This window comes from Agelaius tricolor, unplaced genomic scaffold (assembly GCF_023055355.1).
Source record: "Agelaius tricolor isolate 1412-34295 unplaced genomic scaffold, bAgeTri1.0.p SCAF_33, whole genome shotgun sequence".
Taxonomy (NCBI): Eukaryota; Metazoa; Chordata; class Aves; order Passeriformes; family Icteridae; genus Agelaius; species Agelaius tricolor.
Genome location: NW_027269293.1, coordinates 5,776,374 through 5,803,194, shown reverse-complemented (window position 1 = coordinate 5,803,194; position 26,821 = coordinate 5,776,374). Strand labels below are relative to the sequence as shown.

Genomic DNA, 26,821 nt, shown 5'->3' with positions numbered 1-26,821 from the left:
TTTTGATGTAATTTTTCACTCTGCCACATTCAGAGGCCAGAGTGGTCTCTGTGGTGTTCACACCTGTAACCTGACTTGTGGTTTTGACATAGTGCATTGATTGAAATTTTGAAGTGTGGGACTTTTATCTAAGAAACTGCATCAGGAATCAATATTTAAGAAACCAGTGAGCAGTGGAAGTTTCTCCTGCTTCCTTGGAAGCAGAGTCTGTTTCCCTGACAGACTCTACAGCTACTGTATTTCCTTTGCATGCTCAGTGAACTGATTCCTCCATAAGATGTGCCTAATACATTGAAGAGAAGCTGCAGCAGTTTGGCTGAGGCACAGACACATGTCTTATCCCCTAAGGCTGATCTGGACAAACCACAGGAGTGTCTGGACCTCAGAGGTCCTGTACACACAGACTGGACCAGTGAAGGACCTGCCTGTACAATACTCAGCTGTTGCTGCTGGATGCATGCAGCCTCCCTTGTGGAAGGAACCCTTATAAGGGCAGGAATGGAATGGGGATGAGATTTGATTTTCATTTAACAGCTGCCTTGCTCTCTGTTATTGCTAGCTCTCCTTGAAGCTTGTGTGAGGAGACAGAAGAAAGTGCAAACCCACTGGTACTGTGAAACCCAATAAGGGCTCTATGCAACCTCCTGATGACAGGTGCTTTCTGTGCTCTGGTCTGGTGCAATCATCAAAGATTTTTTCTGTCTCCTCCTACATGCCACTCCCCCACCCCTTTCTGCCATGTATCCTGAGCATATACAGTCTTCCTTTCCTCTCTCAGGAGGTATTGCTCAGAGGTCTCTGCTAACACTGTACTTTTCTAGGGAGAAAATCCTGCTTCCTGCCTTTGAAAGAATTAAAGAACAAAACAACGCAGAATAATCCCCCAAGACGAAAACTACTTGCTTCCCTCTGTGCTTGGAAACCTGCACTGGTTCCAGGTGAGTGGTTTTATCAGTGAATCTGAATGCATGAATAAGAGTGATGCCAGTACCAGGGGCTGAAGCAGGGAAGATTTCCTTGGGCATCTGCATGAGAGTGGCAGGGATAGCTCTCATCTGCTTTAGGACAGGGAGCTGCCCAGTGGGGGGTGCTCTAAAAATGGGACTCTGTGTCTTGGGTTGGGGTTAAATGCCTCGTGGGAAGCTTGAGCGAGACAACCTTACCACAGGACCTTGGCATGAGTAGGGAGCATTGTGGAGAGTGGCACTTGTATTGTATTGTACTTAGGTCCCAAACCCACTGCTCCACTGGTGATCACTGTCATTGTAGAGCTCAACTGGGCTGAAATTCCTGCCTATTGTAGATTCCTCTCCCTTTAGCTGGTACTCTCTCACAGAGATGGGCCAGTGGCTGGGCCCTGAACGGATCTGTTCTCTTCCTTGGTCCATTGTTGTGGTAGGAGTTGTCTGGGAGGTAGCTTACTGACAGGTATCAAGAAAGAGAAATGCCCTACTGAGCAGAAAGCCCTTCCAGGGACTGCTTTAGCAATGCAAAGATGGCTGAGTTGGGCTTGTGAATGGGAATTTTCAACATAGGCTCTTTGGTTGCACTGCTTTCAGCTTGTATTTCCCTTCCCAAGGGCAAACAATAGGCCAGGCTGCAAAGGATCTAATAGCATGAGGGGTGAGGATGCCTCCAGCCAAGGGGAGTCTATGAACCCTGTGAGGATTGAGATCCTGGTCCTCAGGACTGAAAAAAAAAGCCCAGGCAATAGCACAATGGCTGGATTTAATGCGCCTGATCACAGGCACGGAGCTATCGATGAGGGGATGTCAGGTAGGAGTGGGGACATCTGCTCCTCCTTTGCCATCTTTGCAAAGACAATCCCCACAAAGAGCCTCTTTTTACTCAGCTGGCAGTAGGGGGACTGTAGCTTCCCACTCTGGAGTGCCCATGGTCTGCTTAAAAGCCAGTAGAACTTGAGAGCTGCCAACAGCAACTTTCAGACCACTGAGCAGAGTGACATGCCCCTTCCTCATAAGCTCTGAGCCTTCCCTCCCACCATGTGAGGATGGGCTATTTAACTCCTCTCCCTTGGTGACCCAGCACCACCAGAAGTCCACCTCGGAAAGTCTGGCACAGATTTTTCAGTAACCCCTTGCCTTGCCCTTCCATATCTGCCTAACTGTGCATAACTCTTTCCAAAGCCTCTCCTTCTGCAGAGATTTCTCCTTCTTCTCCCACTTTGGGTGCTTCCTTGCTGCCACCTGCAGAGACTTCCCTCACTGAAAATTCTGCTGGTTTTGATGTTGAACATAAAGCAGAGTTTCCTTGGAGACAAGAGAAACAGTGGACTCCAAGTACTGGTTATTTCACAGTCTGTCTGGCTTTCAGCAATGAAAACTAAAATGGGGTTGCATTAGCAGAGGGAAGAGGGAGCCTGGGGCAGCTGTCATTGAGGGGGACACCTGACATGCTTTTCCAGTGTCATCCTTTCAGCAGCATGGCTTGACCGAGTGCCATGTGCCATGCCCCTGGCAGGGTGTGATGGTACACACTGTACCAAACACTGCTGTCTTGGGATTATATTGCCTCTCTTCCACCAGCCCCTGGAGGCTGGTAAACCTGGGAGAGGGTTTGCAATGGGCATTTCTATTTTGGCTGACTTCTGCCAGTCCCAGGAGTAAAACTGGCTAATTAGATTAACCCCTTTTTGTGTTCTTCTTCTCTTGCTAATGTCTATTGCTAGACATTAGCAATAGTGGGACAATGTGTAAAGCAGCTGCATTTTAGTCATTGTTTCCCATCCTTTTTTTCTGAATACTGACAGCTGCACCTGTCCCAGCCAAGTGCCTGAACCCTCTGAAGAGTGGAGCTCTCCTCTGCTGTGCGTGACATGCAGATTTTTGCCTCTCTTGGGGCAGCTTATTTGATCATCAACTGATATCTCTTGGACACATTAGTAATCAGAAAGCTGTGTCAGCATGTCCATGTGAGGGCAGGGGAAGCAGGGATGAGTGGCAGCTGTGTTCTGCCTCATGAGATAGTGGAGCACAGGGCAAGAAGGCAGACACAGTCTTCATCTGAAATTTTTGTTATTTTTTCCAATCCCACACACCATGGCAAGAGTGCCCTGTAATGCCATGTCCTGCCAGTGGTCAGGACCTTCCCCTTTCCAAGAGGAATATCTCACAGTGGATCCACTTGATTGATTGCTCCCCCTCTGCTGTGTCACCCCTGAGTCCTCACAATCTGTCCAACAGACACAAGTGGCATTTGGCTATTTCAATGAAGCAGCATTTTCTTGTTTGTCTTTCAGTGCGGTACAGAAGTGCTGTGCAGGGGTCAGAGGGTCAGAGAAGAGTGGAGAACCAACCATGTTTCTGTGTCTGTGCTAATTATAAATGTAAATCACCTCCAGGACACTGCCATGGACAGGATGTGTCAGTGCTGTCTGAAGTTTCGTAAAGCTTTGTCTCACAGCACATCAGCAGAAGGACGGTCACAGCATTGCTGAGGTTGGCAGGGACCCCTAAACATCATCCAGGGCAATCCCTCTGCCCAAAACAGAGTCAGCCACAGTTGGTTGCTCAGGACTGTGTACAGACAGCTTTTGAATACCTCCAAGAATGGAGAACACCCCACTAGCCCCTTTGGGCGACCTGCCTCAGTGTTCAGTCTGTCTTGCAGTAGCAAAGACACTCTTTATTCTTAAGGAGAATTTTCTGGTACTTCAATTCATGTCTGCCACCTCTCATGATCACTGTGCAACACTGAGAAAGGTCTGGCACTGAATTCTTCACACCCTCCCTGCAGGTGTACATAGATAAGACCTACCCCAAGCCTTCTCTCCTTCAGGCTGAGCCATCCCAGATCTCCCAGTCTTTCCTCATGGGAGATGCCCCAGTCCCTCCATCACCTTTGTGGTCCTTCAATGGACTCTCTTCCCTATATCCATACTGGGAAACCCAGACCTGGACACAGAATGCCAGCTGTGGCCTGACCAGTGCTGAGTCAGAGGGGAGGGATCACCTCTCTCAACCTGCTGGCACAAGCACAGAAGTGTTTCTGGACTCTAGTGCTGGTCCCACCTGGGATGTCATGGGAGTTCTGTGGTCCCAGGGGTGATGTACCAGATGCAGGCCTTAAGAAACTGTTATTAGGGGTTTGATGTTGAGTTTTATCTGGACCATTTAAAGTAGTCAGATATATTTCTTCATCCAACATGGCCTTTCTCTAACCATTACCTGGACAAAGCTAGGCCAGAGATCTCTGCAGCCCACCCCCATGCTCAGAACACTTGCTTCTTTGTGTCATCTGAGCTGTTGCATGTCTCTGGAATGAGGGCAGAGTTGCCTACAGGCATGAAGTAGATTTATTTTTATTTCCCTACATGTAGTTTCTCTTCTTGCCATGAAGCGGTATTAAAGCATGAGAAGCTCACGTGAAACAGAGAATAATCCCCTTTGGTTCCAAACAGTCAAACAGCTTCTCTGCAGGCAGCAGAACTGTCTATTCTCCCTGGCAAAACTCAATGTATCACCACTCCACAGAACTGACCTCCTCTGGCCAGCCCCACTGCCCTGACCTCTTGAGAGATGTTTTCCATGTGGAACTGTGCCCCCTGCAGATCTACATGCTGTCTATATCTGCATATGCAGATGCAACCTATCTCCTCCAGCTCTGCCCAGATCTTGCCTCCAGATGCAGCCCTACCGCCCCAGCACTGGGCTCTGCACTGTGCTGATACTGCCCAGTGACAGGCACCGCACCCATGGGGCTCTGCAGGGCTCCCCCAGCACTGTAGAACACAGAGACTGAGAGTCTGCCCGCCTGCCCCGGGGACAGACTGGATTCATGACCAGTGCATTTCTGAGGAAAGTCTGCCCTCCATCTTTGCGGATAGTCTGAAACGTGCACGGCTCAGGAGGAGCTTGCTTGTGAGCTCCCATGGATGCAAACTGTCTTAATACAGACAGTGCAAAACTTTGCAGCACATGAAGAGAAATTTATAAATACTTATAGCCTGCCTCTTGATGTTTGAATAACTGAATGTAGAAACATTTCAGTGATGACAGCTTTATAACAGTCAAACTTGGCTGGGTTTTTCCTGAAGCTGAGCCTGCACAACAAAGAAAGTAAGTAATTGAAGACTTGCAGAACAACTTTCCTAGAATGTGAGTTAAATGCAAAATTTCTTCAGCAAGCAACTTGAAATTTGTCCGAATAATTTCATTTTTCTTCTGTTGTTGTAATGTAGCAATATTTAAGATGTGTATATGGGTTTCTAAATACAAGTTTCAAGCATTTAATATTGCAATGTGAAAGCTGTATCATTCCCACAAGTGAGATTCATGTCTTGGCATTTTCCCTTTATCAGAAGACAAAGTCTGAGATTACTCTCACTCTGAATTTCAAACACAGCACTGTACCAACTATTAGAAGGAAAATAAACTCCATCCCAGCTACCACTCATCCTCTCAGGGATGAAATATTTTCTTCTTTGTCCCCTAATGTCTCCCAAATAATTCCTAGTACTTTCTTCTGTCAGTCTGTGCTTTTCTGTGGTCTTTCCAGTTTCTTTGTGAGCCAACTCACAAAGAAACTGGAATTGAGAGTTTTTCGTTCTGTGTTTACTGCTTTTCATTTATGCATAGAGCAGATCATTCTTCCTGTCACTTGTGTGCAGATGAACAGCTCAGCCCTCTGCACACTTTCTTTTTGGAAATCTCAACTGAAATCTCTGTTGGCATCCCCTCACCAAAAGTGATGATGAAAAGGGGATCTCCCCTTTCATTCCCTTTCATATCCATTGCTTTAAAAACCTTTCATGCGTAACCCTTTACAAAAGTTTTTAAAAACCCTAACTGATCTGACACTGAAGCCATATCCTTACTGATGTGGATTTTCCTTCAACTAGATGCATTTGAACATTGCTTTTTACTTCTCCTGCTTCCCTAGTTCTTCTTTTAAACAAGCTAGCCTTTTCTCTGGGATAGGGGCATGGTCAAAATGTGGGAGGCTGTGTGTCTTTACAGAGCCTGTTGTCAAAGATTACATTCAAGATACTATTTCAAGAAGTTTCTCTGCTGTGTACAGTATTTTACTCTCGGATTTTGAATGTGGAACTTTGTGGGACCAAAATTATACAATTTGTGAGAATGGGATGCAAATCTGCCCTGCTGCTTCCACATTTGGTTCTCCAGCACTGTGAGTGTGCCATGGCTATCTCCAATCTCCCTTCAACCAGAATTTTAATACCTTCTATCTTTAAAACATGCTTACAGGAAGATGCTGCACACTGAATGCTTTTTTGATGTTGGCTTTTCTGATGTTGGCTGCTTTAACAGAGACAAAAGATAGAGAGGACAGATGTTCTTCAATGTTCAGTACAACGAGGAACAGATGCATCTCAGTTGATGCAGAGCTTCCCTGTTTTCTAGCTCTTTATAAGTGCTTAAGCTCTATTGCACTCCTCCCCCCATGTTGGAAATCTCCTTGGGTAGATGGGGGAGATAAACACAGAAAAATCTGCAAAGAGCAGGACAAAATGTAATGCAGAAGCCTTCCTTCCCATTTTTTACTTTCACCAACATCAGACTGATACCTCTAAAATAGCCAAAATTCCTCTGTTTATGTGAAACCTCACTGCCAGGAACTAGGTATTAGTTTTGCAACACTGATTCTTCTTGCAAAATATCTTGTGCTCCCTGCTCAAACCTTGTCATTACCACCAAAAATACTCTGTCAAATATCTTGGTGTTTCTGGCAGAGTGGAGACTGGTGACGCAGTCACTGATAGAACAACCTTCACCGAGAGAGCAAAGCCACCTTCTTCCTCACAAGAAGGAAAATCCAAGCCATGGACAAGAGAATTTTTGCAACTTTACTGCAAGAGTCTGAGAACTTCCTGCTCATGCAATAGAACATTTACAAAATTCCAGACCAGCATCACAGAGAGAATGTGCTGTGGAGGGGGCTGCTCTGTTGCAAAATATGCAACTAGACAAAGGGAGCAAGACAGCAAGAGGGTGGGGACATCAAAGGAGCAAGATCTGCTAATGAGTTCCTTCTGTGCAATAACTTTTGCTCTAAAAGGCAGCTGAACACATGGTGCAACATGGGATCTAATGATTAATCATGTACTTTCTCATATCAAAATAGAAATTTCATTTTGTTTGGACAAAAATACATTTTCCAGATGGGGAGACATCTGGAGAAAAAATTATGTGAGTCCTTTTATATCTGTGGGTTCTGCTCCCACCTTCCCTGTACAGGAAATTGTGCCATTGCTATGGTATGGTCCAACACTAAGAAAGGCAAGGTTTGCAGGAGGAGGAGCCCACTTTTCCCTACTCAACATGGGTCTTCTCTCAGGTCACCACAGCAAAGGAAAAGTTTGGTTTGTGTGTAGAAAGTCTGAAGTGGGTGATTTTAGAGTAATCAATGTGTCTTTTGACTTCACTAAACTGTTGGGAGCTTTCCACGTCAAAGTAAGGTAGTACTTCACATTACCAATGTGTGCTGGGTCATTTGATGAAGAGTGAGTGGTTTGGGAGTAAGAAGAAGAGTGTCAGGGGCTTGAAAGTTTCTCTGGTGGTTCTTCTTTTGGAAGTGATTGCCTTGGTTGCTCTACTGTAAGAAGCCACATGGCATCCCTGCTGACTAAAAAGCAAGCCAGTGTTATTCTAATCCACCAGAAAGGTGTAAGGGAAGACACAAAGAACTACACAAAGACCGATGAGTCTAACCTCAGTTTCTAGAAAGATCATGGAGAAAGTTGTACTGAATATTACTGAAAAGTATTTGAAGAATAATGCAATCTTCAACATGGATTTACAGAGAAAAAGTCCTCTCTAACCAGTTTGATTTCCTTCTAGGATGAGGTCACACCCCAAGTTGATAAAGGGAAGGTGGTGCATGCAGTTCTCCTGGCTTTAGTGCATCTTTTGATACTGTCCCTCACAGCATCCTTCTGGACAGTTGTCCAGCTGTGGGAGGGGCAAGCTGATGATGTGCAGTGTAAAGAGCCGGCTGGACGGCAGGGCTTGAATGGTTGTAATGAATGGGGCTGTGTCTGGCTGGTGAGTGGTCACTGGTGGTGTCCTTGGGGCTTAACAGTGGGGCTAGTACTGTTCAGTATTTTTATCCATGATCCAGATGCAGGAATTGAATATCCCATTAGCAAGCTTGCTGACAAAATCAAACGGGGAGGTGCCATTGACTTTCTTGAGGAACAAGAGGCCTCAAAGGAGAATTTTGATGAATTGGACCATTGGGCTATCTCAGGTATGAAATGGAAGTAGTCCAAGTGCTATTTTTTGCAGCTGGGAGGGAGTAACACTGAGTACAAGTCTAAACTGGGAGAGGAGAGGCTGAAGAGCAGAGAGGGACCTGTGAAGGTCCTCAAACATGTCCAGGGGAAGGGAATGTTGAGTGAACTTTCTGGCGAAGAGCTGGAAGGCATGTCCTACAAGGAGCAGTTGAGTGAGCTTGTCTTCTTCAGAGAAATGGAGGCTGGGATGCATTGCTTTCTGCAGCTTCCTCAGGAGGGAATGTGGAGAGGGAGGTGCTGGACTGTTCTCTCTGAGATCCTGGGGCATCACAACTGGGAATGGTCCAAAGTTGTGCCAGGGAATGATCAGACTGGATGTTAGGAAGTCCTAATGCCCAAGCAACAGGACAAAGAGTAATGGCCTTAAACGAAACCACAAAAAGTTCCATGTCAGAATGAGGTAGCACTTCCTGACATTAAAAGCGGGAGAGGACTGAAACAGCTGCCCAAGCAGGTCATGGAGTCTCCCTCTAGAGACATTTAAACCCACCTAGGTGTGTTCCAGTGTCACCTGTTCTGGGTCATTTGTTGAACTCTATATCTGGAAGGCTATAAATGATATGAGTTTATTGTGGGACACAAGGGGATTGAATTCATAGTTTCTAAACCTACTGTCAGGTTCAGGTGGCACAATCTCAATGAACTGAAAGAATCTTGCCGTTTCTTTTTCTCATGTGTAGCTGTGAAAAACAGGACTGGCAGTGAAAGGAAGGAAGATAGGCAAATTTTTCACACAGTCTGGTGTGTATTGTCTCCAACAGATAAAAGTGGGGTAATGGTAAGGTAATGGTAATAGTAAGGAATGGAATGCTTCGTCAAGCTGGAATGAGTGGATCAAAATCCATGGAATGCTGTTTGCTGACCTAAAAGCTGGGGTGACCACAGCAGCACTGCTAGGTTCCTGCAGCAAATACACATCCTCATTGCCAGTGGCCTTTGTGCAGCTTAGCCTTGGGAGGGCTTAGAGTCACCTGGCTGGGCCACCTCAGGTGTGTCTGCTGTTCTGAACCTCATGAAGGCATTAGCATCTATGCAAACAAACCTTGTCTCAGAATGGAGGTTGATCTCCACCTTCTGTGCACGACCTTGCAATCTTGTACCACAAAGACGCTCCTCTTAAAGGCAATGTCTTCAGTTCACTATAGGCATTTATCTGGGTCCAAGTGGAAGATACTAGGTGTGTAATTTATGGAGAACATAGTCTCATTTGTAAGGATTTCTTTGATTTAAACTTAGGATTACAAATGGACTAGCTCTTATTTGACTTGCAACACCAAAGGTTTTCCAGCACTTGCTGATGTGCTAAGGGGACTTTGTTCTTCTTTGGTTTCATTTAGGTTTGTATTACCTTTGCAAATTCCTGGGAATAAGAATAATTTTCAGACCTTCCATCTGTTAAGGCACAGTGACAGAAGGAAAATGGCACCTGCATAGTCCAGCAATAATCTTCCTCACTGTGTGAACTGTTGGGTGGCTGGTGCCTTCTAGCACCTAGAGGGGACTGATTTGCCTGTGCAGCCTCCTTGTTCTTCTGTTCTGAGGAATATAGAAATAACAGTAAAAACTAAACAGATAAATTACAGTAGACTGTCCAGGCCTTTCAGCCAATGGGCAATGGAGCAGAATTAGTTCTTTATTTATCTCTTTGGAGTAGGTTTGATTTCAGTCTTAGTATTTATCAAGACAAAACATCAGGTTAATCCCATTAGTGGAGTTTGACAAGAGATACTACTTGAAAGTCCTGTTGTGTTTCAAAGGAAAGTCAGTAAATAAAGTCTTATCCTCAGACTTCATGTAAGGCAAGGGGATAATGTTCCTTTCTACAGAAACAGCCAGCACCAATTGCTGTTATGGGGAAAGTTGTTGTGGTAGGGACTTGTCCGCCTTGGAGGTCCATCAGAAATGTTGTTTGCTGCTTGGTTTTGTTTGGAAGAGTGGGGTATGGGAAGAGAGTTTGTTGCCAGGTGATAAAAATTAATTCCATTCCAAAGTAGCCAAACTTTGAACAAGCTTGGCTGGCTGCGGAGCCCATTCTGGCTGCCCAGGCCAACATAAAACACTCCTCAGTCCAGCTTGGGTGCTATAGGGGCCAGAGCTTCTCTAGAGGCACCAAAGCAGTAGTGACAAGACCCTGGCAGCCCTTTACATACCCTTCACCAAGGGCTGCTCCTTGCAGATGGTCAGAGGAGGTCATTAATCAACTTTAAATAAACCTCTGCAAGCAGGCCCCAGGGAAATGACCTAAAGATGAAGGCAAGATGTGCTACAGCTTATGCTTTCCTGCCTGTACTTCTCCCTGCCCAGCCTAGGCAGAGCTGTGCCTGGAGGACTAAGCAGCTGTGCTGACCATGAGTGAGCAGACCCACGTCAACAGCCTGTTCCTCAACGAGGATGCAGCCAAGCGGCTCCACGCCAACAGCCGGGTGCAGCGGTTCCAGCAGGCTGTGCACAAGCGGGCAGCGCGGGCCAAGAAGCGGATGCACAGCATCACTGCTCAGAGTGCTAAAAGCTTCTTCAGGAGAAATGCCTTCGTCCTCTTCACCATTGCTGCGGTCCTACTAGGTATGGAGCTGGTGGCAACACCAGGCACCATTTATAAATATGGGGAAATGTTTGTTTATTTTATGAAGATTTTTATTTTATCACAGCAATTTGACTGAGGAGTTGAAGCTGATGAGCTGGCAGCTCAAAGTGCTGCCCACATCATGAGTACTTTTGTGCAAGATCAAGGGACCCAACAGAGAGTGTGTGTGTGGGAGGGAGTCCTTGTTGATCCTTTCTAGCGCAGTATAGAAACACTCTATGATAGAAAGAGTTTGATGGTCCAACTCAACCAATCCTAGTACAAATCATCCAGGTTTCTTCAGAGGCATCTTGTGAGTGCAGCTGTAGGCACAAGGGCATTTCAGATTTGTCCCAAAGGTGTAGCCTGACAGGACCAGAAATGCTGCAAATGGCCGTGATACAATGCAAACCAAATCTGCTTAGCAGATAGCAGGTTGTCCCTAGCTTTTGATCCAGGCTACATGACTCTAACTGGCTGAACTCAGCTTTAAGAGGTGGATAGACAAAGAATCTGAACTATGTAGTCACACTTATTTTAGTCTGTGAGATCATATCTCTCATCACAGCATTTTGTATTAATGAGCTTCCTGGGAACAGACTCCAGAAGAGCAATAGAGCAAGAGCAATAGAGAACAAGGAGACCTGTGGTTTTGCACAAGACTCGTCTGCACATAAATACATCAGAGAGAGAGAGAGAGAGAGCGTATAATAAAAACTGGATGATAGCCTTTTAGAAAATGAGCATTTGTTCCTTTGTAAAGAAGAGCAACTGAGAGTAAATGAGAAGAGAAAAACCACATTGTAGGACTGAGGGACAGACCACTGGATCACACTGTGCCACTTCCATTCTCATCCCTTGCTGATCCACAGGAATTATCCTGGCCTTCTCCCTCCGGCCCTACCAGCTGACCTATCGCCAGATCAAGTATTTCTCCTTCCCTGGAGAGCTGCTGATGCGTATGCTCCAGATGCTGGTTCTTCCTCTCATTGTCTCTAGCTTGATTACAGGTGAGAAGTACTTTCTGCTGCTTTCAGCCAAGACAGTGGTCAGCAAAGCTGTTGTTTGGGTACCTCTTCATGACCCAGCTGGAGGTGCTTGGATTAGTTTGGCTAATAGTGATGAGCCTGAATCTACAGCCATAGGGAACATGATCCACACTGAGACCTCTGCCGGCTCAGCAGTAGTGCAGAGAAGCAGAACTTGTGCTTTCTCAGAAGACTGGGGAGAATACAATGCAGTGGTTCCAATGCCCAGCACTAACAAGAATTTAATCCAAGTTTGTTGCCCAAGTAAATTTCAGGTTTTCTCCAAACTAGAGAAGGTTAATTTTTGTTAGTACAAAAGGATTGAATTTGATCACCGGCTGGAGGGCTTGTTTCACCCAGATCCTCAAGTAAGACATGACAGACAAGTTTTCAGACAGCAGTAGGGATTGCAAGGTGTTCCACCTGCTGAAACCTCCCACCATTAGGGATTGAAAGGCCCAATGTACTAGGAGGGGGTAATTTCCCTTCTGAGAGCTTTAAAAGAAAATTGCTACATTCTCAAATGCAGACTAAGATCCACCAGTGCTATGCTTCTTCATGACCACAAGCCACATTCTTCCATATCAACATCACCCTGGAACTCCAAATTCTGTTCCTTGTGGGCTGTGCTTCCTAGAGACCTTGGCTCCCTGTCCAAAACATGCATGACCCTTGCACCCTTTGAATCTTCCTCAAGTTTTCCTTTTCTCTCTAAGATGATAGGCTTCCTCACATAGTCTCTCTGTGTGACATCCCAGGAATGGCATCACTGGACAGCAGAGTCTCAGGGAAGATGGGGATGCGGGCTATCATCTACTACATGGTAACCACAATCATAGCTGTCTTCATTGGCATCTTCATGGTGATCATCATACACCCAGGAAAAGGATCTAAGGACAAACTTCACAGAGAAGGCAGAATTGAGCAGGTGCAGACCACAGATGCCTTCATGGACTTGGTGAGGTAGGTAAACAAGATAGTCTCATGTTGAGACCGTATCAGTGAGATTACATTCCTCCATGGAGCATCCTTTTGAAGTATCACAGCTTTAAGCATACAGTCTTAGGGAAAGAGGTTAAAGGCTGAGTCTTGGCAAGCCTAGTATTTCTAGTTTAGTCTAGCTAACTGGCTTTGCCACTCTGAGACTGAGTACTTGGCCTGGAATCCAGCCCTTCTCCAGAGGTATTAATATAAGAGGTCATGGTGTGCTCCACAAAACAAGAAATGAAAACCATCAGTGGGCTACCTAGGTTTCAGAAATTCACCTGGCAAAGGCTACTCCAAATATCCATCTTTAATGACTAAGGAAATCAAGGAAGTGGTTCCCAAGACATTGCCTTTTCTTCCCTTGCTTGACCTTACTCAGTGAATTGCAAAGCTGTACCATGTCAAGTGGTTTTTGAGGTCTAGGATAACAGAGAGCTCACATGACAGCTATAGAGGTGAGGCTGAGAGCAAGGCAGTGTATTAATCATTGTAGTATGGTACTGTTTCAAGGTTCGGTTTGGTTTGATGATGGTTTTACAATGTACCTATATCCCAGGGCAGTATGTGTGTCATCTCTTTCCACATACCTGAATAACCTTCTGGAGTCCGAAAACAGGTAGTGGAAGTCTGACAAGTTGCAAGATCAGCATATTCCCTTCTTCTGTCAGTCAGACCAAAAGGGCTTAAGTGGACATTGTGAAAGTTGTGACCTCAGACATTGCTCCAGGACAAAGAAGTTGGCCAGGAAGCCCATGTTTTCTTCCTAGTTCAACAGGACAATAACTCTTTCTTTGTTTTATCTACTATAGGAATATGTTCCCACCCAACCTGGTAGAAGCCTGCTTCAAACAGGTATGAAATCTCATCTTTGCACCTTGTACCCTGGACCATGGTCCTATCTACTTCTCTGAGGGATGGAATAGCACTTTATTCCCCAGGTCTGACTGCTGCAGGAGGCACTGTAAACATTAGTCTGTATTATAGCATCCCCCATGCAAGCTTTTCAAACTGTCTGTACATAGGGGCTTCAACCTCCCTCCCATCCCACAGAGGCAGGAAGAGTTTGCATGATCTTGGGTTGCAAGCTTGGGCTGGCAGTGATATGGAATAGATTCTCCAAGAATCTATCTCTTCTGCAGTGCTAGTGCCCTTAGAGGCAGCACAAAAGGTTATCAGAGAAGCCAGAATATCTCAGTTCTAGCGACATGAGATGCTCTAATGGTCTCTTTTGACCTTCTGCTCTATGAACTTTCTGACCTTTCTGGTGAAAGCACTAAACTGGGGACCTTGAGAACAGGCAAAGCATATAAGAGCCCAGCATGTGTCCTGATCATCTGAACTGGAGCCTGTGAGTGCATTTGATAATCTGTGTCTTTTCAGTACAAGACTCAGTACAGCACCAGGGTCTTCACCAGAACCATCCTCCACAGCAGCAATGCCACAGCAGGTGTGGCAACCACTCAGATCCCTGTGCCTGAGAATTTCACCAGCATCATGGAGAATGTCACTCATGCCCTGGGAACCATCTCCGAGGTGCTGACCTTTGAAGAAGTCATTCCCATCCCAGGCTCAGCCAATGGGGTGAACGCGCTGGGGCTGGTAGTGTTCTCCATGTGCTTCGGTTTGATGATCGGCAGCATGAAGCAGAAGGGACGGGCCCTGCGGGAGTTCTTTAACTGCCTCAACGAAGCCATCATGAGGCTGGTGGCCATTATCATCTGGTGAGGAGCACGGCCGGTTGGAGCAGGAGGTCTGCAGGTGCAGTTTCTATTGACATGATGAGAAGTGGGGTAGCTTTAAGGATTTCATGCACAAGACAGGAAAAGTAGATGGGCACAGCTCTACTTTGGCTCCATCAGGCTGGAGGGAAAAGTCTGGATGGGATATTTGTTCACATTTCATTTCCTGGGGGTTTTTTTGTTTTTTTGTTTTTACCTTAGAAATATCAGGTACACCAGGACTTGCTTTTCTGGAGGCTTCTGGAAACATCCTTGAAAGACCAGAGATCTGGAGTGGAAGATCTCTTAGCCTTACCAAGAGGAGTAGGGTGTGGGGCTTTCTCACCAAAAGCTTTCCTTCCAACTGTGCTCCAGGAGTCTGACTTAGCTATGAATCACAGTAACCCTTTGCTCCTTTCCTGCTTTCAGGGTGGCAGCTGTATGTAGTAATGCAATAGCTCTGAGAGCTGAGCTGGGTTGATAGGATCAGCTCAAAGTTACTGCCTTTCAGATCCTTCCCAGATCATGACTCCTCTGGAGCTCAGCTGCTCATTGCTTTCTGTGTAAGGCTGCCTATGACACATGGTGCAGACAAACAAGGCATTGCTGAGACAAGACTACTCTAAAAGACAGCATTTTAACAAATATTGTTATTTTAAGCTTTTTACCCACTTAGGGCTCAAACTTTTGCCAGGTACTGAAAAATAGGACAGATGCAGCTTTGGCAGAATATGTGCAAATGTCTGACAGGGAAGAAAACTGTCAGCCTGACACCCTCTCCCATTTTAGATCACTCCAGCTTCCTTTCCTTGGAAGTCTTCTAAGTCTTATAAGTCACAGTCTTTTATCTCAAAGCAAAGTCCTGAGCACAGCAGGACAGGCCTTACAGAAAAAGGCATAAAAGGGAAGAATATCTCTGAGCTCATAGGAGATGTTGGGAAGCCCCACACCCCTGGGACCCTTTACTCCATGTCTGAACCAGAATTTGGGGCTTTGCTTTCCTAAGATCAGGTAAGACTTGCCTGGGGGCACAGAAGTGAGAGCATGAGCACAGTGGAACAAATAGACATGCACACTGCTCCAGAGACCTTTTACACCCCTCCTTAAACCTCCCTTTAGATGAAGGAAGGCAGGGTGTTTATGTATAGAACATTGATTACACTTGGGACACTGCCCATGCTCGCCTTCCAGTAGCCACACTCTGCAGACCATCTCCCAGGAGCTTGTTTTTCCTGGGGAGATCTGATCACTGGCTGCAGCCAAGGATGTGTTCTAACAGGAACATCTGAGGAAATGAAATATTTATTAAATCCTTTCCTGAAACTTTTCCAAACCTCCTGGGCTAAGCTACAGTTTGGCATGTGGAACTCTGAGCCTTGTGCATGAGATGCATGTGAGCTCTTGAGATGCAGAGTCCCAGCCCTGAGAGATGTGGCCATGGAGCTGGAATTTTCTTTGGTCTGATTATTATATTAGTGCCCATGATTCTCTCCATATCTGACTTATGTCTTCTTTTCTGTGGAATCTCAGTGCTGCTTGTCAGCTGCGTTGTTATGGACGGGGGGGGAAAGACATGAGGAATGGAAAAGATAGCGGGATACCTCAAAATGGGGTTTTATATGAGCCATGGCTGTTTTTACAGGTGTTGTGTGTCCAGTCCTTGTTACACCAGATCTGGAATCCCTAGATGTTCATATTCCCTAAATGTGAGCAACTGAAGGTAGCAAGGCTGATATCCCAGAGCCTATAGGATACTCTTGCTTTTACTCCCTGATTCCCTGTTTCTCCTGTATTTTCCTGTGCCTCTCAGGAAAAAAAAAAAAATCCCTTCTTCTGTCAGTCAGACCAAAAGGGCTTAAGTGGACATTGTGAAAGTTGTGACCTCAGACATTGCTCCAGGACAAAGAAGCTGGCCAGGAAGCCCATGTTTTCTTCCTAGTTCAGCCCAAGCTCTGGTAGGAGAGGAAGGGACTCTGAAGGTTTCTCTACATAATCTTCCTTATCCATTCTAGAAAGAGTGTTGTAGAAATGTAGAAAACCCAAAAGGAGGAGGAAACCACCACTGCCCATGCTGTGTGGAAAACACAGTGCTGAGGTCTCCAGGCATGCAACAAGAGCTGATTTTTGATGGTGGGGTAAACAAGTCCCAGCTCTCTCCAGGTTTCTAGAAAAGAAACCAGCAGTGTAATCCAGTGGTTAGGCTCAGTGAGCACTTATGGTATGCTGGCTTATTGGGGATTTATCCAGACAGCATGTGTTAAATCTGGTGTGAAAGTGTGGGAGCCAGTCCTGACCATCGACCTTGTGTTTCTGTCACAGGTATGCTCCAGTTGGGATCATGTTTTTAATTGCGGGCAAAATCCTGGAGATGGATGACCTAGCAGTGATGGGAGGCCAGCTGGGGATGTACACACTCACTGTCATCGTTGGACTCCTCATTCATGCCCTTTGCGTCCTGCCTCTGCTCTACTTCATTGTCACTCACCGAAACCCCTGGGTGTTCATTGCAGGGCTCCTTCAGGCTCTCATCACAGCCCTGGGCACCTCCTCCAGGTATGATGGCTATGTAGGAGTGGGGTCTGGGCTGATACTATGTAGATGCTACGTCTCAGCATTCCATTGCTCTCAATGCAGCACTGTGGTCTCACAATTTCTAGCACTAGCAGCTTTTTGCTGTGAACCAGCCAAACTCATTTGGGAATGAGAAGGTTCCCACTGCCCTGCTCAGGAGCCCTACTCACATGACCAGCTCTGACCATCAGTGAATGGCCATATTCCTCCTGACCCAACAGGAGGGTGAATTTGCTTGCCACTGAAATACTGAGCTCAGGACAAATATCCTGCTGAATCACAGTACTATTTCACATGCACATACCTCTCACACACATGTACTTGCAGATATTTTCACGCCCGTCTCTCTCAGGCACACAGACTGTATGCAGCTGTCATTAACTTCCCAGAGACCTGGGGAAAGGCATCAACATCAGTATGTTCAGTGACTCACACTGCCATGTTGCACAGCCAAAGCAAGGGATGGTAGGTAACTTATTTCACTAAGTGCTATGTTTCTTGTTATATTGGTGTCCTGGCAAGCACATAGGAGGCTCTTCCACATATATTCTCATACTACAACACACAGCATTCTTCTTGCTCATGTTCTCTTTCAGAAATAGTTCTTTGCTTTCTCTGCAAGATATTTTCTCAAAATGTATCATTCTTGTCTTATGGACTGAGAGGGATGAGAAAGGGCTCAAGTATTTTTAACAGCAGAAAAAGGAGTTCTGGTCTTGACACTCTGCCCTGTGTACCCTGAATCCTCCTTTTTTGGTGTTATACCAGCATCATAGCCTCAGGGTTATACAGCCCCTATCCCAACACCCTGAGAAAAGCCATGTCAGAATGTGTAACTGCAGCATGCATCATATATGAGGAAACCTTGCTTAGACTGTTCTTTCTTCTAGCAGCTTCAGGCCTCTGGCTCTCATAGCAGGGTGAAAAAGCAGGCAGGTAAATTCATAAACCAGGCAGAGGCTTAGTCCATCTTCCAAAGTCGGCATACATGCAATTCATGTGGTTTTGTAAATTCCTTTCAGCTCAGCGACTCTGCCCATAACCTTCAGGTGCCTGGAAGAAAACAATGGTGTGGACAGGCGCATCACAAGGTTTGTGCTGCCTGTGGGAGCCACAATTAACATGGACGGCACTGCTCTGTACGAGGCCCTTGCAGCCATCTTCATTGCACAAGTCAACAACTATGAACTTGACTTTGGGCAAATCATCACAATAAGGTGACTTTTGAAAGAGTTTTGGGACTACAGAAAGGGTTTCAGTTTTGTTGGCTTATCTGAGGTGTGATCAGGTTCCTCTTTTGCTCAGAAGAGACAATAAGGAAAAAAAAAGTATGGGACAGAAGGGTTGTACTACAGATCCAGGTGTCAAAGCACATGTGGACACCATGTCTTTGAGGCTCCACTTGAGCCCTTCTCACATGTCCAGGTCTTAGGAAAAGCTGTGGTGTGCAGTCTTTTATGAGGGGGTGTCTGGCAGGGGCAGCCTGGCATTATGTTGATGTCCCATGTGTCACTATCCTTCTTGGTGACCAGGGCAGAAAGGCTGCCAAGACAATGATGAGTTTGAGCTAATTCCTGACATTATTGCAAAGGCGACCAGCTCTTTTCTTCCCTTTGCTGATAGCTCTGCTTTCCCATTCTCTCCAGCATCACTGCCACAGCAGCCAGCATCGGAGCCGCAGGTATTCCCCAGGCAGGACTGGTGACAATGGTTATAGTGCTGACATCAGTGGGGCTGCCTACTGAGGACATTACACTGATCATCGCTGTGGACTGGTTTCTGTAAGTTCCTTGCCCAGCAGCCATGCACATCCCTGCATTCCTGCCAGTGCTTACAGACATCATCTGTATTCCCGATGTCTCTGCTAAAAACACGCTCACTAACTTGAACCATTAAGGTTAGAACACACCTGTATCCCTGAGACCTTTGCACAGTAGCCCTCTCTGCCCATGCTGGAGTCTTTGCCATATGCTTCAGTGACTCAAGGCATCAGAGGTCACTTGCTGATCAGCCTGGTGACCAAACAGAATGTCCTCCATTTGTTTTATTTAAAATGCATCCAGAAATTATTTGCAGAGTCATAGGGAAAACCTGTGCCAATAATAAGCAAATCCACACTACAGAATGATAGTTCTGGGTTACCAAACATTGAAAGAGGGATGAGACTGGGCTGTACAAAGTTGAAGAGTGTTTACATGGGTGCAGCTAGTCAGCCACATTGCTACATTTCAGTTTTCTTTCCCTTTTAAATAAAATTACTTGGGACAAGTGATTTTATAGGAGTGCTCTTAGGAACCATATTGAAGAATGCATTTGTGCACAGTCCCACCTCTCTGTCTTCTCAAACACCAAAATCCTGACAGATGGATACTGTCAGTGTTCTCCTTTGTTCTTCTGTATCTTGTATTGTTGGTTTGTAGCCAAAGCAGCCAAACTCTGCTCCCAGCCATGGCTGACCTGTTGGAAACAGTTTTGCGGAACACCTTCACTTCTCCTGTGGATTGTGCATAAGAACAGACTTGGCTGGGAAGAGCCCTGCCTCCTAATAAGCCAGGTTACTTCTTGTGCTTACTCAGAGTAGATTATTTCAATCAGTCTCTGTTGTTACTACTGAAGGATCTGACGGCACGCTGGACTGGTGACAGCTTCAGCAGCTCTGACATACTGTTGTGGTTGAGGAGAATATCTCATTGCAAAGGGTCTTTTAAATGTGCTGCTTTGCAACAAAGAATCTGGTGCCTTGTCTTACCCCATGCTGTCCATGCTGAAGAAATCTGTGTCCACAGCAGTGCTGTCATAGGATTGCACCAGAATTTCAGCACTTTTTGTAAAACAAAATGCAACTTAAGTTAAACAGATGTGTTGAGGCCATCTGAGTCTGCAGCAAGGCTTTTGGAAAGGACAGAGTCCATGTATAAACACAGCAACCTTCATCTTAATTTGTGTCAAATCCAAAACTTTTCAGTAATAAATTGGGAATGCAATAAAATGGGAATGGATGTGAAGTTTGAGCTCAGGGATGTCAATCAAAGAAGTCTCTCTGGGAGTAATTTTCCTGTCAGTGTTGAATTATCCATTATTAGAATGACTTAGAAAAATTTTCACTGAAGATGTTTCTTGAAATAATCTTCATCCCCTTAGCTGCTACTATGAACTCTATTTTGTTTTTCTCTCTGATTTTTCAGGGACCGCCTTAGAACGACTACAAATGTCCTGGGGGACTCTCTGGGGGCTGGCATTGTGGAGCATCTCTCCCGGCATGAGCTGGATGCGCAAGACTGCGAACTTGGTAATTCTGGGATACAGGAGAAAGAACAGCTCTCCCACATGGTTTGCCCACAGAATGACACCCACAGGCACTCCAGGAGGGAGACAGCACTGTGAAATCGGGCAGCAGAGTGCAGTTAATGCTGTAAAAAGCATTAATGAAACAGAAGTCCAGAGTGGAGGACAGAGAAAGATCCATTAGATCTTTCTCCAAAAGTGTCCTTGCTCCAAAAGTGAGCAAGATGCTCACTTTTCTATTGCCTCTGCCACATGCAGTCTCTTCCTTAATCCTGTTGCTCTCTTATTTCTGACTGGCATTAAAAAGGAGACAATTAAAGTGCAAAGAAAGCCTGATTTAGTCATTCTTATGAGGCCCAGTAGTTAGACCTGAGTAAGGAAGACCTAGTGAAGGAGCTGGACTAGGAGCTTCTTTATTTCTGAACTAGGTAGCCAGGTGAGTTGGGAACACCACCATCTGTGGACTGGCACCAAACTGTTGCTGTAATTCTGTCCTGCAAGATACAGCTGCAAAGTCTTCAATTGGTTAGTACCTTCACCCAAATAAGCTTTTAGCATTTACCTCCTTGCTCACAGTCCTGGTGTTTGCACAGATATGCACTTGATGCTTCCTGAGAACTCCACTGGCAACCTGTTTGGTTGCAGATACTAGAGTCACCCACTTCCTGAAGGAATGTGGGATCATACAGCTGGGACAGCTGGCTAGTAGCACCAATAGGGATCAATAGGCTTCTCATTAGTGGAAGATCCTAAAGGATTGTGAAAGAAGCAAACAGTTACAAAATGTATTATATCCATTATTCAGTCTTGAAACAGCTTTCTCCTCTCCCAAGCTCTGCCAAAACCCAGTTAACTTAATTTCTCTTTAGCAAGCTCTTCTCATCCTACTGAAACTAGGAGGGGAAACACAAAGTTTAAGAACAATTTGCCCATCTGAGCAGCTGGGTGGTACATCCATGCCAGGAATGACTCCCTTCCATGCAAGATTTGCTCAGAAAACAGTTTCACTCCTTATCACAGGATTCCTAAGGAAATGATTCCTGTGGTCATCTCTGCCTACTTTCAGAAGTGACTTCTCCTCAGTCACATTGCTTTAGAATGTGCTTTCAAACACCTCTATCTTTCTACAGATCCTTATCTTTTATAGGCAGAGACAAATCACTTAGCACTTGCACAGGTTTGCCAGATCCCAGACTTAAAAATTCAGGATATATTTTTCGATTCCAACCAAATGGAATTCAGCTTCTGTTTAACACACTTGGACATAAGCCCAAATTACAGCCATAACATCTCAGAGTCTAAAGATATAAGTAGGGACCTGCTTCATCCATGCTCTCTCCCCCTTCCCTGGCATGGCCGGGAATACAGCTGGTATCTCTCACACCAGTGAAGAGGACCACTAGGACTTGTTCCATAACATCCAGGTCCATGAACATCCAGAAAAATGAATGTCTATAACTTAACCAGGAAGATGTTAAGGATCCACAGTGTTGGGGCTGCTGCATTATAGCTGTCCTGCTTTTAACAATGGCTAAGAGCAGGAATAGCAGTGAGCAGCCTCCTGACCCATCGAGGTACTATTTCAACTAGCTGGTTTCACTTGAGATCTGCTCATTATTCCCAACCCACTGTGTCACTTACACCCCTCTACCCTGGCTTTACACATTGATGTTTTTCATACCTAGCCATAACCATACACTCAGAGGTGCACATTGTGGAACAAAGACCTCAGAGGCATTGCCGGAGTCAAGTTTGCCAATCACAACTGCACACCTGCCCATGCTGCCATCACCAGCGCTAACAAAGCTTCCTCAAACACATTTCTTGAGATGTTCAATGCCAGATCATGAGGCTCTTTTTAGTTGTTCAGAAACTGCAGGGTTATATATTGGTGCTGCTACATTCCACATCCTGTAGGCAGAGTATTCTATTTTTATGGACTGGACAATTATTTGGAACCTGAGATAAATACACAAATGCATCTCTTTCATGTTAGACTGGTAGCAGAACAGGGTAACTTGAAGTGTGTTGTAGCTCTGTTTAGCAGTGGCTAGCTCCAGACTGTAAGGCAGCAAGTTGTTTGCTCACTGTGGAAGGCAGGTTGCTTATTTTGACAAGAGATCTACTCTAGCAGGAAGCAAGTGAGCTGGATAACAAATGATTATCCTTCTCTTTGTAGCACTTTTTAAAATCTTGTTTGAATACTTTTATAATGTCTGCTTTTCTCCTTTCTAGACTAAACAGATCCTGTATACAGGTAATCACAGGTAATAATCATTCATGTTCCTCTCCTCTGGACATTCTCCTTACTGTTCCACATCCTCCTTGAAGTGGAATGACTAAAATTTGATACAACAATCCAACTAAAGATTATTATTACTGAGCACTGAGGAAAGAATATTTCCTGTACATTAAGATTTAGACCTTGGACTCATGTTACCATGGTTGTTAGCAGGCTATGCATCAGCTGATCAGGATAACTGCCCCTGATGCATACATACAGCAAACTCAAGTCTGTTCATCTTATCCTAACTCTTAGCAAGGTTAGACTCTTACTTTAATGAGATGGCTCTATCTGAGGACTGGATCTTAATCAAAGAGTTTTCAGATACACTGCATCAGCTTGTATCTATAGTGAGCTAAAACAGCACTAGCTTATCAATAACACTGCTCAGCTGATGAGTCTAAACCTTCATAAAGAACAGACCTGCTTATAAAACTCAATGAAGTGCTTTATTTTTTAACAATAGCATGATAGCATTGACCCTAGTCCAGTGGTAATATATAATAATTCCCACATCATATTAAACAGGACTGCTGCCTATCAAGCAATTTCCCAGCTTGTGTTTGTGCAGTTGATTATTACTACTAAAGTATAGTAATTTCAAGTTGTCCATATTGAACTGCTTCTTGGTTTTCTTTTTTTTTTTTTTTTCAGACTACTTGTCCAACTTTTCAAGAAAACATTGAATTCTAATCTTGAAGTGACTTCCTGTATAAAAAGGGCAAACTGAAGGATGAATCAGAAGATTGTTGGATTGGATTCTAGCTCAAATGGGAATGAATTCTGGGAAGTCCTACGGCTTGGGTTACACAGACTAGATGGTCATAAGGGTCCCTTCTGGCTTTATAATATATGCACGTGCTTTCTGGCTTAGAGATATCACAAAGGGTTTTTCCAACCCAATCATTTCTAAAAGCTATCTGAAACAATTCTAATGATACTTTAATAAAACTCAGCAGGAGTCTAACCTGTTTTCAGTTCCTGTTAGCAGACATGTACACATATCACAAAAGGGACTCTCCATACCACATTGCATCCACATGTTCACAGATGTTCCCACAAAGCAGTATGCACCAAGCCTTGTCATTTGTGATTTCCTGCTTTCCACACAAGATTAACAGAGCACAAACAAGTAGATGCCTCATTTTCCAACAATGCAAACCAGTATTCCTTTGGGAATTTCAGAATTCAGTTTATAGCTCTTAGCTCTGGTGTTTACCCATGCTGTTAACCAGATTATGATTGGAATTATCTGTTTACAGTACCTGAACATCAAAATATTGTCAGAAATTTGCATATACTTACATATATATCTATACATATATATGAAAGAGGTCTGTGTGTGCAAGCATATGTATACATAGAATCAAATTTTTTGTTACTAATCCAAGAAGGAAAGCCAATATTATAGTCTCACTATGTGTAAAGCTGCATATTTCATTTTGGTACCCACCTGGATTTACTCATTTAACCCTGTACTTAAAAAAAAAAAAAAGACTGAGGCTGTTCTACTTCATTCCAGAAACGAATCTTTCAAAGCCAGACTTCCCAGAAAGGAGCTCAATGCATGCCAATTTAGACTTGTACCTTCCGGTGATGAAATGAGAACTTCTCAATGTATAGAAAAAATTCTCCACTGTGTCCTTGTCTTGTACACATCCCAAAGACCCCCATTCGCACTGCATCAGTCTTGGCAAAGGCCAAGCTTTCAGAGCTCAGTCAAGAATACTAAAGTATTTGTACTTCTTCCAAATCCAGTGCTGACCTTGTACTAACTCAGCCTTCAAAACTGGATAATTGAAAGGTTTTTTATAATTTTATCCACTTTCTTTTAAAATTACCAGATATTTGTGAGCTTATACACTCTTTACTGCAGTCCTGCTGCTTCTACTTGCAGAAACTTTCTAAGTTTCTCCTATTTGCAAACAGATCTCTTCCTAATGGTTACAAATGGGATGAAACAGAGAGCTATCTCAATGCTAAAATACACAAGTAGCTCTTGGATAAGGACATACCTCTTCAATACTAATTTGAAGAGAGAAAATCCAGGAAGAATATGGATTTTCAGTTAGGCCACATGTCACTTTATGTATGTTGAACATTGCTCCAGGAGTAAGAGCTGCCCACGAAAACTGACCTGAAATTGTATGTCTTTCTGCTCTGCCCAAAGAAGAACTGGAAATGAGTACTGTACAGCGTGTTCATGGCATTTGTGCAATTTGAGTGTGTTAATTCCTGAGGGCTTTTTCATCATGCTGTTATTTTCAGTCTTAATACAGATAGTTTCCATATTTGAAAAATAAAGGGAATTTTTTCCACAATACTTTTACATTATTTTTTTTCTATTTTTTTCCTCAGTACTGTGACCTTCCAAAGTCAGAGACGTGACTTTTCGCATGATGTATTATACTTTCTTATCTCCATGTGCCTACTTCATGGGTCAAATACCAATCTCAGATTTTGACAAGGCCTTTCCCTAAAGCTTCTTCTTTGATGCCATCTTTGGCATATGTCCATAAACTGACAAAGCTACATGAGGTTTGCTTCATCTGCACCAAACAGCACATAGGCACATACTTCCATCTCAGAGGCTTAAACAATAATGGTTTTACATTACTTGCTAAAATGTTGCATTAATGGCATAGCATCTGAAGAAAGTGAACCTGTTTGTTCTCCTCTTGATATCCCTTGTTCTTGTTTTCTGTTCCCTAAGGGACAGGAATCAAGCTGAATAACAGGGATGCTGGGGAAAGGGCATCCTCAGTCCCACAGCATCCAAGAAAGGCAACAGCACAGACTCAGAAGTCAGACCATAAGACAATAGCAAGTTATGAGCAGGTCTGAGGTGTGGGTCCCAAGGGAGGTTGCTCAGGGCCATTAAGGCCTAATAGTCCTCTTGGGGTACATCTGCAATCTAGCCCACCCCTCCTGCCCCCCAGCCATGCAGACTCCTGTGTGGTAGCAGAAGCTTGGCTGAGGGGTCTCTGAAGATCCCCAGTGCAAACCCCTCTGCTCAAGAGCAGAAGCAACTTGTGCAGGCTGCTCAGGACTTAGTCTGATTGGATTTTGAACAGCCCCAACGATGCACGTTCCACACATTGTTCCAGCACTCAATCACTGCCGTTGTAAAAATGCTTTTATTTGTTTAAATAGAATTTCTTGTCTTTCAATGTGTGCCCATTGCCTATTGTCTTTTCACCAAATATCACTGAGACAAGTCTCAAGGCTCCTTTGAATCTTTAAATTTAATTTAATCTTTCAACAGGATGGAAATATGGGCTGACAGGAATATCATGAAGTTCAGTGGAAAAAAAAATGCAATGTCCCACACCTGGGGAGGAATAACCTCAGGCACCAGGACACACGAGGGCCAAACTGCTGAAGAGAAGCTCTGCAGAGAAGAACCTAAGGGCTCTGCCGGTGCCTGAGTTGAACCCAAGCCACTGCTGTGCCCCTGCCTGTCCTGGCCTGGTGAGGTTCAGGGACAGGACCCTTCCCTCAGCACTGCTAAGGCCACGGCTGGCGAGCTGTGTCCAGCTGTGGGCTCCCCACTATGAGTGCTCATGGACACACCATGAAGAGTCCGGAGAACTGCAGAGATGATGGAGGGACTGGGCATCTGCCCTGAGGAAAGGCTGGGGCACCTGGCACTGCAGCCTGCTGAAGGAAGGCTCGGGGGTTTCATAAATGTAGAGCAATACCTACCTAGGGGAGGTGTGAAGACAGAGCCAGGCTCTTCTCAGTAGTGCCTGGTGACAGGACAAGAAGCAATAGGCACAAAACGAAACACGCGAGGCTCCCTCGGAATATCAGGAAAGACTTTTTTACACAGAAGCTGCCGGAGCAGTGGCACAGGGTCATTAGAGAAATTACGGAGTCGCTATTCTTGGAGATATTCGGCAGCTGTCTGGGCAGCCGACTGCAGGGAACCGAGGAGGAAAGGGAAGGCTGGGCAGTGGCCAAAGCCACAGTCATGCCGGCCGCGTCCCTCCCCCTGGCACCCGCCCGGCCGGGCCCCGGACCGGGGCTCGAACACGCGCTCACGGGGGTGCTCAGACGTGCGCGCCGCCACGCGAGCCCGCGCGGGAGGGGCGGGCGCTGCCGGGAGAG

General features: G+C 45.1%; 1 protein-coding gene across 4 annotated transcripts; it reads left to right on the top strand.

Annotated features, from left to right (window-relative positions):
- Nucleotides 1-688: 688 nt before the first annotated feature.
- Nucleotides 689-25,034, top strand: LOC139602381 (excitatory amino acid transporter 4-like). Of its 4 annotated transcripts, XM_071452210.1 has the most exons (12): nucleotides 702-938; nucleotides 10,580-10,837; nucleotides 11,711-11,848; nucleotides 12,625-12,829; nucleotides 13,663-13,705; nucleotides 14,234-14,574; nucleotides 16,891-17,124; nucleotides 18,165-18,359; nucleotides 18,789-18,923; nucleotides 20,328-20,431; nucleotides 22,663-22,694; nucleotides 23,366-25,034. In XM_071452210.1, exons 2-11 carry the CDS (start codon nucleotides 10,624-10,626, stop codon nucleotides 22,665-22,667), a joined length of 1,614 nt encoding a protein of 537 aa, XP_071308311.1. In that variant the 5' UTR covers nucleotides 702-938; nucleotides 10,580-10,623; the 3' UTR covers nucleotides 22,668-22,694; nucleotides 23,366-25,034. The 4 variants fall into 4 exon arrangements, with proteins under 4 accessions (XP_071308312.1, XP_071308309.1, XP_071308310.1 ...); XM_071452209.1 differs by lacking the exon at nucleotides 22,663-22,694 and having other exon boundaries at nucleotides 701-938; XM_071452208.1 differs by lacking the exons at nucleotides 22,663-22,694; nucleotides 23,366-25,034 and having other exon boundaries at nucleotides 699-938; nucleotides 20,328-20,526.
- Nucleotides 25,035-26,821: the final 1,787 nt, after the last annotated feature.